Source organism: Varroa destructor, unplaced genomic scaffold, assembly GCF_002443255.2.
Source record: "Varroa destructor unplaced genomic scaffold, Vdes_3.0 BEIS01000006.1, whole genome shotgun sequence".
Lineage (NCBI taxonomy): Eukaryota > Metazoa > Arthropoda > Arachnida > Mesostigmata > Varroidae > Varroa > Varroa destructor.
Window position 1 is genome coordinate 26,892,209 of NW_019211459.1, and position 13,020 is coordinate 26,905,228.

The following is a 13,020-nucleotide window of genomic DNA, read 5'->3' on the forward strand; positions in this document are numbered from 1 at the left end:
AACATGATTAATGTCCATTTTAATATATTGAGGCAAACCTTGAAAGCAGCGATCGTGCCTTCCATCGAGTTCCGTTAAGTAATGTACATGCATTTTATCTCAGGCGAGTTGGCCTATTGAGCGGAGTCACGATTGTACCATTGAATACAAAATTTAGCTAAGAGTATATGTCCGTTCACTTTTGTTGAAGTCAGTGGCACTGTAGAAATACTCCATGTTATTTATGTGTGCTACGTTTATTCATTTGAGCGTAAGCGTGAAGCGCGTTTCTCGCGGGGGGTGTGTATTCGGTCGTCGCGCCGCGATCGGGTACGAATGTCTGACCTCGTGGCGGCGCTCGCATCCATCCCACTTACAACATCACTGATGACTGGAATCGCTCACTGGAGAGGAAGAGGGGGAAACGGTAACTTGGAGTCAGCGCTCTTCTCTGCTGGACGGGCCTCTTTGCTGTTCATCGACGAAGGGGGTATAGTACACGAGAGATTAAGAAAAGGAAAAATGCTAAGGTTCCCTTTGTTCATGGGGATCAGGTATGTGGCGGGCGACGCGAACTGTGTGATGGATATCGGGGTACTCGCTGCCGCCTTTCATCACCAAGCTGATAGAGGCAGAGGCCAATTATGTCGAGTTGGCTGCGGACTTGGGGGGCTGCGGGCTAGTTCTGAGTTATTTGACAGGGGCGCATGCGCACGGTGAGTTCGGATGCCGGCGAACTGGCGGAGGGCCGGACCGCGGCTGTTGCAGCGGCCACCGCCAGGATAAACTCGCCGAAGCTGATGTTACTGCAAAAGCTGCCAACGGATCCATCGTCGCTTGGTGCTGTGCCTTGTGGCGCTCCATTGAAATCCGAATGACGAGTTTGGATTCTCACTCGGTGTGTGTGCTGTAGATGTTCGCTCAAATCCTCAAGTTGGAACTTACTGCTTGTAGTTATCGAAAGCACTAGAACGTCAGGTAAGCAGTCGTCTCCGCGTATAGCCCCCGTCTAGATTGTTACACTTGCCCATAAACGCAAGCGAAAATGATCGCAAAAACAGAAGAATAGAAGCTGCACGTACCCAACTGAACTTGGGCTAGTAGTCTGCACCGATTAGATGGCATGCGGCGTTTGCAATACTTAAAGACGATGCCAATCACCCTATTAAGATGCTATTGGACCTACATGAAGTCTATCCTAACAATGATGATGAGCAAAAATGTGTTTGCAAAGGTTCTCTCTTTGTCTCCCGATCTAGTGCGAAGCAATACCGATATCCACTGACTAGGCTGACTGGTTTTTCATACGATCTTAAATTCGCAGAAACCTAATGTATTTTCACCCATATGATCACTGTAATCATTTCAAAACGACACTTACAGCTATTGAGCGATCTAAAGTAAATTAACTCTGCTTCGATTCAGCGTGGTAAGAAAGCCCAGCACGCAAATGATATGGGTCTTCGTGGGCAGCCTGGGTCCTTGTTGAAGTATCTCGGCAGAAGAAGTCTTGAGTCGGTTAAAACGTGGACTTGATGCAGTCAAACAGGAATATCTATCGCACAACAAAAACTTGCTGGCGTAAGTAGCACGGAGCTAATTTCCACGAAGCAGGAAACATATAATTAGCAAAAAAAAATCAACTGACCAGTGCAGGTGTGCCATGTAAAAATATTGACGAACAAACTTCTTAGACAAATTGAAAGAGTGAAAATGATTATTGGCCTACGTTTTTAACACAATACGTTTTTATTACTTTTCTAATATTCTGCCCAAATGGCGAGAACGTTTAGTGCGCGTATGTTAGAAATCAGCTCTGATAGACACGTATAAACAGTAACGTAAAAGAAATACTGATGCATATATAAAGGCAAACGGAATCGACGTTTATGATGGGGTAATGCTTTTTTAATGAATAGCCAATGTAGGTTTTGGAAATCACGAACGTCTGTCACAGACAGTATTTTTAATCGCACATTGCAATGACAGCTGGAACTTATGCAGTATCTTGGGATCGTAGATGTCGATAATATGTCAACGGCATAGCTCTCCTGTGACGCAGTTAGCAGGTAAACATTTCAGTAGCAATAGAGATCCCACGGGGTCACGGGAGAGAGGGGTCACGTTTCTCTTAATGAATGTCACAATACAAAAGTATTGGAAGTGTTTAATAACGAATGTTCTCCACAAGCTGATAGCTCTGCCTTGAATTTGTAAAGCGCAACAGGGAATGATCTATACCGATTTTCTGACTGACAAATTTGCGCTGGCAGCCTGAGCACATAACTGACTGAAAATAACAATCGACCCGCCCGACGTATCTGAAATGACGATCAAACAATAGTTCAGAATTTATCCATTGAGCGTCCATGAACCATCCAAAGGCGACGTCAATGGGGCCTACGTGTCATATCGTAGAACACTGAGTTATAGTTAGTAGACTCGAAGTCTATGTAAGACGCAGGCAAAAAAAGATCTAGCTTTAGCCCCCTGATTTCCGTTCTCTCTATCGGTTTAACGATTTAAGTTGCACAATCATCCTTTTACACCTCAATTTGAATTTCTTTGTATGGGGCAAAGGTTATTTAGAATCTAAACAAAAAAAGTATTGCTGCTGTGTTCCTACATAAATATACTACCGTGAGCTATTGACATGTATGTACGACTACATGTTTTGAGTTCCTGGAGCACTTGTAAACCAGCCTCTCCCTATCGTGCGGCCAGATTTAGTTCACGATCGATAGTATCGATGGATTCATTCATTCAAGTCACCTATGTCTCTTTTTGTCAATTAGATTCTGCTAGTTTGTTGTTGTTAGCAGTTTCGCTTGTCTTCGCTGAATAACTTCCTATTTTTTTCCTTGATAGATATCATACTCGAGCAATTGCTTGACAGCTTACTTGCGCTAATTAGCGAACGATGCTGAGAATCGTTCTGAATGGCATGTAGTATAATGTTTTGCCTCAAAAACTAGGGTAAGCGGATCTCTAAATAACGAAAAAATATTTTTTATTTATTAAACCTAATATATTTAATCGGCTTTATAATAAGTTAGGGACTTGTAGTTACAAAGTTCCGATCTATACGGTAGCCAGCATGAATAGAACTTGACCATTGAGTTTTCCCATCTCTGTGCCATGGATTAACTGCAGACTGGCTATAATAGCTTGGAATAGCAAACAGCAAATATTCATTAAAAAGGCAGTCATTTCTATATACAGATGTTAATAGAATATATCGGCTTATAGCTATTTTAGAAAATTAGTAATTCCTAAGTATATAACGCTTCGTCATCATCAAAGGGTGAGGTTATGATGACGTTGGAGAGAACTGATCCTTCTTTACCGCGGGCATCCTATGCAGCATAAAATCTTAATGATGTTATAGATTTAAACGATTATGAATCACATTTAACTTACAACTATGATGAGGGGATTTGTTTGACGATTTATTCTGCAAGCAACTAAAGACGGCTGTATAATTACAAGCACGATTACCTATATTCTCCTCGCGCCTTTCACTGGTAGACACGGTTCGACCACATAGTCGGAAGTACCTATCAATGATCTCTACAAACTGTCTTTGCAGAAACCCAAATGATTGAACTATGTATTTTAGATGTACTAAACGTTTCGGACGTTCCACTTAGTATTCAGTAGAGGCGGCCGCATTTTTCAAGAACGACGTGTGGGATACCGCGGGGCACGGTATAGGGCTGACGCCCCATACGACCGGCTGGCATTGCTCGGGGCGCATCTGAAACACAAATATACAAATGATAACATCAAATAGCATCTAAATCGCACCTATTCAATAGAGTTTAACTGTAATTAGAGCTTTCAAAGCTTGTTTTATACTATCTTTAGACTTTACAATGTATGTATAATCTACGCTGAAGATTAAACCATAATATTTATACTAATGGATATTATGAATATAAATGAGTAACCTATCGCGTGTGTCCCACAGCACAATAACTAATAGTTTATGACTATGGATAGGCTCAAAGGATGTTGAAAGGTCGAGCCAGTGTTCGGGGCGTGGAGTTGATGGCAGGGAATAAATTCGGTATACTTAGCGTCATTAACGTTGCCTCGTACTTTTTTTGTTCTTAACACTGACAATTGAAAGTCTGCTTACAACTATGGGTGACACAAGCATTTTTATTCCGTTTGTACCATGTGGAAGTTGTACACGTTTGCTCGAATTTGCGCATGATCCTTTTGTCCACGTTTTGTTTGTATTTTAGGAGCAGGTTGAGTAACTGCAAGTTAGACTGCATCCGAGTGAATGGTATTACTGAACGAAATTATGGCACAACTAAGAGAAGCGTTAGGTTCAAGAAAAGCGTGTCGAGGACGGCATCGCAGCTCTTTGGGATAGCTGTCAAAGCCTTTCATTCTTTAAAATTAGCCCTTGGGGCCCATAGCAAAGGATCCATAGCTGTCGCATCAAGTATATATCAGCAGGTTCGCTTACTGGTAAATGCTGTTCCTTTAGGTTATCCCATGACGAAATCCGCTATCGAGAAAATTTCAGTGGTAAATCAATGGTCGCCGGGGTACATAGCCCGTTCAAAATAAATAATAGGTTGCGTAGTCAATATGAAAAATGATTTCTTAGTGAAGCTTTGGCCGTCGGGGATCCCGCTTATCCATAAAAAAGGAAAATTGTTCTAGGCCAACTTGGAATTCTCAATCGTTCGTCTTTCCCTGCTTAGGTCACCGAAACAAAATGTCTATCGAAGAAGCTGACAAGAACGTGACCACAAGATCACCACAGGCTGGTAGCAAGCCTATGCGTCGCATAAGGACACTGGAAAACGAAACAGAGATTTAGATTCACCGCTATATTCACTTGACGGTAAAGGAAAAGTTTCTAACAAGGAGAAAACAGACGATGACAAGGACGTCGTTCTTGATATGTCAACGACTACCGAGGTTCCTCTTAAAGACACGACACCAGCGGTCAGCCCCTTGCCATCTGCCGAAGAGGAATACTACGAAAGTTTTCACGGACGTATGTTGACTCGCCTGTTAGTCGTATTATTACTTTAATGGATGATTGCTGTGCTGGGCGGCATCGCTAGCGCTGCCATTAATGGACCGACCTCCTACCGTAACCCGACGTACATCGTACTTACATTATTATTTGTGGCAATATTCATCGGTCGTCTCGCGTACCTGTCGCTGACAGCGGGCAGTGACCCGTCGATTTTGTCGGGCGGTAGCATTAGCGCGGGTGAGCACCATGTCGTGTGTACCGTCCAGCTGCGCGTCGCAAATTTTATCAAACTGCTCAGTTTCACACTGACCCTATGTGGAGTGTTCTACGCATTGACCGGCTGCTTCTCACAAATCTGCTTCAACCTTATCGCCGTCTCAGTACTTCTGTCACTAGGAGCAGCTGTCACATTCGTCGCAATCTCCCCACGACGCCCCCCACGTGTTCTCGAGGTGCTCAACGGCTCTCTTGTAGCGACAATGTTTGCCCTTATCCTCGTTGGATCGGCCTTCTGTAATAGTTTCGGCTTCGATGCTTATGCTACGCATCCAGTGGCGTTGACTGCATCGGTCATTGTGGGCGTGACTTTATCGGCGTGGATTCTTTTAGGCTCTCTAAAAGGACTTGAAGATGAGGCAGATACCAAAGTAGTACAGCTAGATTTTGGAGTTTCGTCGATTCTCGCGATTTACGCCGGCGGCATTAATACCATATGGAAGCTTGTTGTAGACCGAGGTACGCTCGGCTTGCTTTGAACGGTGCTTGAGGAATATACTCTGGATGCCTTCACCTCGAAAGAGGTCTTCAGACTTCTCAATATGTCAGATCCATTCTAAAAATAATAATCGAATGCTTTCCATTAAACTTGTATAAAAGCTAGCGACTGAACCTGGCACTGGTCAACACCGATGCATTAATCGAGCGTAACTAGCGACTCCGACGCAACGCACCAGTCGCGCAGGAAAAATCAGGGTCACAATTTTCTATTAACATTACAAAGTAACAGTGTGGAGCACCTACTATAAGGGAAACCGATTTCCGAATCTTTTGGACGGTTTAGGACGTTGAGAGAGACTGCCCAAAGTGCGCATATAGCGACGAAAAGAGATATAATATTTATTATAGCAATAAGATTTGTTAGTTTCACACTTAAAAAATACAGTGAAACTATTAGACTTGACAATATACTGTACATATGACCACTTGAATATACTGGAAGCAGTATATTCAAATAGGCCGTTTTGCTGTTGCGAAGCATCTTGGGACGAAAAAAGAGGAAAATAATTAGATATCACATATAGACGCGATAGCCCAGGCCATCATGCCTATTTATCGTCTATTTAATCAGCCAGCGAGGGCCTTACACGAGGACCTATAGCATTCGATCAGGCGAACTTGAATGATGCACAAACGATGCTGATGGTCCGCCTAGATTCAGATACATGGTACGGGCTCGGGGTAACTCATCTATATAGGAAGGACAAATTACGGCTGCAAGTCGTTCGGATAAAATGGACCTACTTCAAACCACAATTGATGATTATGTTAAAAGGTGTCGGCTCTATGTCCGTGGCAAATAATAATGGAAGCTAGGCCACTATTCATAAGATAACTAGATTATATCTACGCAATATTGGCGCCATTCACAACTATGTAAACCGTCCTATTATAATATCTGGTTTGTTTAAAAGTGAAATAGTACTTATACCATATTTGATTTAATGTTTTAGAGCTTATTATCTTAATCTTAGATATTAACTTTTGTAGGAATATTAGAAAGCTAAATTTTCAGGTAAAGGCGAATGTTATTAGCGAAACACATAATTGATACCTTGATTAAAATGACTAATTTTATATTTATCATTAGATCTAGTTCAAACGCTTCAGTATATTACCGTAAATAGAGCGCAACGCACATAGTTTACTATCTGAAGAAGAAACGACGACAACGGAGTCCATGATGGCTCAAGGTAAAGTGACGGGACGGTAGCTTGAAGTCTGTAAGGAACTTATGTAAGGACTGAGTTCAAAACAGAGGAGTCATCGTCGAAATCGAGTAGTCCATATGAGTAGAACTGTCCAGGCAGCATTCTCATGTGGCTAAAAATGAAGCATCTTCGGCCGGGTTTTACACCACATTGTGCAATACAATGGAAACTGAGTGTTCTGGTAATCTAGCTGGGGCCAACCATTGTTATATGGTAACCCTTATCGGTAACCTCAAGACAGATAATAATACTCCAGATGCCATTAGTGATAAAGGTGATCGGCAGGCGGACCACTGAAAACGAATGAACTCTAGTTAAGCGCCCAAAAACTTCTAGCCTCAATTTACGAGTTGAAATTCAGTGACTCCATTTAATGTTATCTAATAATATGTACATGGCAAATAAACGAAGTAGTAACTATTTACAAGAGTCTGTTCTCAAGTTAGTTGTCTGTCGACGGCGCGCAGAGGTTGCTATTTTTCAAGTGTTTTAGATAAATACGACTTACGTACTGATGAGTTCCTACACGCAACCATGAATGCCTGTGAGATAATTCATATGTACAGGCTACACAAATAGTGGCTAGTATCTGTCTCAGAATAAGAAATACAGACAAGACACAATTAAACATAAATAGAACTTTTTTTGCTTGTGTGTGCAGGTGTGCTTGATGTATGACTGGCAATGGAGGTACCAGCTTTGACACCCTGGAATCGAAAATTGACCTCGAACAGCGGAGGAAAAAGGGCCTGAAGGAAAACAGGCCGTAAGAATGTCTGACAGACAACTGGCTGACGCCTGATCGGGCGGTTCCTCAACAATAGGAGTCTATATGATTATACAGCTTTTACAACACCTGACATTGACAGCTTGAGATGAGCCAGGGGCTGCGAAAGGTGTTCCCATACGATTGTGTAAATGATCGAACAGGTTCGATCCCTCCTTTATTCCGATGTCTGAGCTGAGACTTTGACGCCGTAAGCTGTTTTTCCACCTCCGTTTCTGGACAGTGAAAAGGCGGGCTAACTTCAGCTCAATTGTGCACATTTGTAACCGCACACGTTGTAAAACTATCTTATTTATAAGAATAATTATGCGCGATGGTCGTTAAACTGTGACGACTACATTGGAGTAATAAAAAACTTGTACCAAGAATATTTTTTCTTTTATCCATAACATAACAAAACATGAATGAATAAACAAAAGTTTTTTACGCCCATAATATATATATATATATATATATATATATATACATATACCCTTGTATTGTAGAGTTTTGTTTGTGCCTTAGCAAGGCCTGTGCCGATTTTAACAAATATTCCTCTACATGACGTACCGTGTATCAACCGTGTCTGATATTTAATGTGTTCATTTAAGTGTTCTACGTAAATTCATTGTTTGCTATGATAGGAAAGGTTATGATCCTGACCGCGAAAGACCAATGTATCTTTTAAATATGCTATTACCTAAATTTTTCCTTATTGCTCAGTTGAAACAAAAAATGCGTGATATCTTAGCCCTCTGCAAGTGCATATCAATCGACGTAGAAGTTCATATGTAATAATGGCTTTTCAGGTTAAGCCAATAAAATTACGATAAAAATAACGTCAACAGATTAAGTTTCTATGCATTTTGATGAAGATTTTCGCATTACCTGTTTTATAGCCTTCGTAATCCTTATCGTATTAATAGGAAATCACGAATAGACTGTTGTACAAACATCTGCTGCAAATAACTTCTTTGTAGCAGATGTTTGTGTACATCACGCCTGCTGCTTCTTGGCTGACACAATTCTAATTTTCAAGGGTTAACTTCATTCGAAGTTTGTCAGATTGCAGACCTTACAACAATTGTGTGTTTCGTAGCACAGCGAGGTCTGTGTTAAATTCCGTCATATTTCTCCGTGCATCGTGCGGGAATGTATATACTTGTAATAACCTGTGTTCCACACGTATATAGAAGATTGCAATTTTCAACGTAGTTAGTAAATGAGACGCGACGGTAAATGGGCAACGTAAATCTATCGTAAACGTTGAATCGAAAAATCTTAAAAAATTCACGTTTGGACCTCAGGCGAGTGATTCATAGATGTTGGCTATCTCTATTTCTATGAAAAATACAAGCTTGTCTAAGGTATTGACATTTTAATAAACAGGGTTCGCTTGAACATTTTAAATAATTTGGTGTTCTATCACTATATTTCTCTGTCCATTTCACCAAAGAGTAATGTAGAGGTAAACTACATTATACGAGCAAAACCCGTCGACTTTTTCAGGCTTTGAATACCTCTTATACAATAGTAATAAATAATAATAATTATTATTATTATTTACGGTGTTCTATGAAGGCGGCAATGTTCAAAAGAAGCCATGTGATACGGATACCGAAACAGTAATTGAGCATAATTAGAAAATATCCGTCTCCTTAGCTTACTTTTGGGACGTGAGTGAAGTTGTGGATCCCGAATATCCAGCACAAAAAAACTTCCAGTTTCTAGCTAATTTTTCCTAGGGAGTCTCAAACTTGTAACTACTTCGTCGCATTTTCTGTAATTAAACTCCCGTCTTTCAAATAGATCATAATGAAAGATTCTGACTCAGTGTACCTGGTTTGACGGATTAGAAAAAACGCAGTAGTAGACCAGTGTAACATGGAAGGACATCATGCTTCAAAATAAGGTTATTTTATGACAATGCGATATTTCTGCACATTTTTCTCGTTTTCGAGATGCGTCAGAAAATTTGACTGGTTTGTAAACAGGAGCTCTCTTTTGGCAAAGACGACAGGTTGATATAAGCTCGCAAATGGTCTCGTGGAATACAAAAGTATCGAGAGCTGTGGTGGACAACGACGCATCTTAATATACACGGCGGTTAACACTCAGGTTTAATGTACATGGTATCATTTTTATTTATTGACTTCGGTTAAAATAATAAAGGAAAAACTTAAATGAATGCACGTTACCCAATTTGAGCAGGTGCCAGAAACAGACAAGCAGAGATGCCTACTTCACCAAGCTACAACAGTGACCCATTGTTGTATCAACTTAAATGAAAAATTAATCTTGAAAGTCCTCTGTCTACTACCATTATCAGTCGACATTACTTCCACAAAATACGATTGTCTCCAAAATCCCAGTAATTTTCCACTGATAGAAAAATTGTTAAAATCTCAATATAATGTTAAATCGTTTCCAGACGTTATGCATTTTTGAACCGCGGATTTTTACAATAAAAAAGTTACCATCCAAACGGCAAAGAGCCATAGATAATAATGCGTAGTTCGATTTAAGAAAATATCTCTCTACGGGCGTTTAAAACCTGATTGTCTAATATAGGCGGACGGAACTAGTAAAACAGGTCGCAACAAGTTATTTTTTGTAACAGCCATTAAACAAGGCTGAGTGATTAACTTCTAATTACCCAAACGTAATTTTTAAGGACACTGTTTTTTTAAGACGATACATTTGCCTATTTCCAGTTTTACCTGTTCCTCTTTTTCTACCTAATTGTTTCGAATTCTACATCCAATGCTGGCGTTAGACATTGCTTTAGACCCAGGCCACTCCCAGCATCAAACGAAATATGAACATAACCCGTATCCACCAGGAGTCCAAGGCAAGCATGTTTCTATTATACCGTTTTGATGACTCGTTCTCTATCTATGAAGATTGACTGTTTTTCTGGTCTTGTGCCACGACGACGTTTACTACCAAAGAGAGTGTGTACTGCCAAGAATCGTGTGTAATGTTAACCCTGATTCGCCGACTGGGGGAATCATGAAGGTCCTTTACTCCAATGAATATCCCTCGAGCCTTACCGATTTGCACATGTGAGTTGGCTGATTAAACTCGGTATCTGTATACGAAAAAAATATAATGCATTCTGCAGGTACTGACATTTTCAGCAGACAAATATTTACAGTCCTTAGTGATGATGTTCCCACCATTCGTATGGTCTAGAGAGCTGTGCTTGATTAAGGACTGATATTGGGCTTTGTTTCATTGAATCAGTGTTGCTTGTGAATACGATTTAAACATACGTTGGTTGTTCTCGCCCAGTGATGGACTTCCTGAAGTTTGCTTGCTAAAAATTATTGAGGTGCTGTTGATGGAATCAGCAAGGATTGGGCGATGATCAGTTCTCTCTGCTCTTCGCTTGAGCAGGATCGTTAGATAATTTAAAAAAATACACCGGAGTGTATTTTAGCTTTCCGAGCATGGATCATAGCCAGAGGCACTTTTTTGGTTCTAACAGAAGCGGATATCATCGAAGTGATCATGGATACCTAAACATAGAGGAACTAGGATAAATGGAGTTGTACATTGTGCGTATGCAACAATATTACTGAACTCACTGCGGCAACTATTTGCTAAATTAGTTACTCTCACAAGAGCTAAAATCGATTCTAGTTTCATTGGTTGTACTACTTACTGTTGGACCGCGCATACTTCTATCACTTAGTTAAATAAGGATATAAACTAAACCCAGTTCCTGAATGTAGCATAGCGGTAAAGAGTTTGCCTGTATTCTGGTTGTTTGCAGGCAAATTATACAAAAATGTTGGATACTTGGACGCTACAACATGAACATTATCAAAAATAAAAAAAAGAGAAAGAAATTTGAAAGTACTCTTTAGGCAAATACATCTCTAGAAAAGCCTTATAGATCTCTGGGATCTGCTGCCTTTATAGTATATACCATATTATGTTCCTTTCTTTACGACAGCTTGCTTAAGAAGCGCGAGCTTATGCAAGTAAACATCCTAGCTTTTTAGAGTTGAGCTTATCGTGCGGTTATAGGTTTTACAGGTAAGAGTATCTTGACTGTCCACGGGGTTGTTGCAAATAACAATAACAAACCTGAGAGCTCCAGTGGGAGCTCAGCGGCAAGACGAATACCAAGTGGAAAATATAACGTGGGGCGTAGATAAAACAAACAATGATTCCACACATTACACGTCACAGAGTAACTGTCTGATCTTTCCTTCGACTTTTTGCCTCGGCTGACTAATCACTACATGAAACGCAATGAATGCAGAGTAAAAGCTCACTACGTTAAAAATACGTGTGTCTTCTATGGCATAGTTCTGTTTTTCTTGTCGTTGCAAGTGAGCGTGAGTGTTTACATTGCCTAGTCAAAATACACAATAAGCCGAAGAACATAGGTGGTCGATAATTGTGAACTATTTATAGGTCCCTACAGAGACAAAGATTTCCACAACGTAATCCATTGTCGCATTAAACATGGCTTTTCACTATACAACTACTCAAAGATATACATATCAGGCTATATTACGCAGGTAAGTATTAGGAAGAAGATCAAACGATTTGGGTGCGGTTTCTCTCTCAATGCGGCACATAGGTATATAGACGTTGATTTGGGTTTATAAACGTAGACACAGGATGGGCACTAGTCCTGAGCAAACCGCACACGACCCATGAAACAAAGTCCCCAAATCTTTTTTACGATACTAAAATACCAGGCTATACCGTGTCTAGTACTCAACGTACCACAAATCTAGGACACTATAATGCACGATCGAAATCATTGTATCTATCTTGAAGCTCTGCTGTCTTGCCAGTCTGGGCTGTCATCTGTCTTTTGGTCTTGGTCCCTTTCCTGCTGCACACGTATCCTCACTTCTAAGAAAGATGACCCCGAACCGTCCCGGCACTATTATATACAATCGAAAAAAAAAGCCTATTCCCCTCATGAAGTATATCTTCTGCTTGATGAGAGCCGGCGAGATGCAACCCTCAATTCAGTGCTTAGCGGGCCCCCTAATACGTTTCACGAACTTTAGGATTACAGTAAACATATAATAAAAGTAGACACCAACTGTATCGTGACATGACGCGTGCAGGCTACACGGATCCAATGTAACGGTTCGACCAGGTGTTAGAAGAGGAGGGATTCATTGAGAGTTACTATTTCTTGTTGAGGGTATCCGAAGAGAGGTTTAGGCTGGGGGAAGGCAAAAACCAGGCACCAATAGCTCTAGGGAAAGGGAATAGTGGCCCGCAACGAGGTTAGGTTGTAGCCAGAT

At 40.8% G+C, this 13,020-nt stretch overlaps 2 protein-coding genes and 1 long non-coding RNA gene across 3 annotated transcripts in view; 2 read left to right on the top strand and 1 right to left on the bottom strand.

Moving 5' to 3' along the window:
* Positions 1-1,407: 1,407 nt before the first annotated feature.
* Positions 1,408-12,463, bottom strand: LOC147755046 (uncharacterized). Its single transcript, XR_015330225.1, has 3 exons — positions 11,834-12,463; positions 3,610-3,736; positions 1,408-2,300 (listed from the first exon to the last, which is right to left on the bottom strand). It is a non-coding gene; the product is annotated as an uncharacterized LOC147755046 (long non-coding RNA).
* On the top strand, positions 5,041-7,606 carry LOC147755047 (uncharacterized). The gene has a single exon (XM_086992490.1). The coding sequence runs from the start codon at positions 5,041-5,043 to the stop codon at positions 5,737-5,739; it is 699 nt and encodes a 232-aa protein (XP_086848616.1). The 3' UTR covers positions 5,740-7,606.
* A 258-nt stretch (positions 12,464-12,721) lies between the features above and the next one.
* The window catches only part of LOC111253006 (uncharacterized), a 37,632-nt gene continuing 37,333 nt past the window's right edge, over positions 12,722-13,020 (top strand). Inside the window, exon 1 of the mRNA XM_086992555.1 lies at positions 12,722-12,784. Within this exon, the coding sequence (XP_086848681.1) occupies positions 12,722-12,784 (63 nt within the window). The remainder of the gene's footprint in view (positions 12,785-13,020) is intronic.

What these genes read in the sequence shown, in the direction of transcription:
- LOC147755047 (XM_086992490.1), top strand. Translation starts at nt 5,041, where the DNA reads ATGATTGCTGTGCTGGGCGGCATCGCTAGCGCTGCCATTAATGGACCG.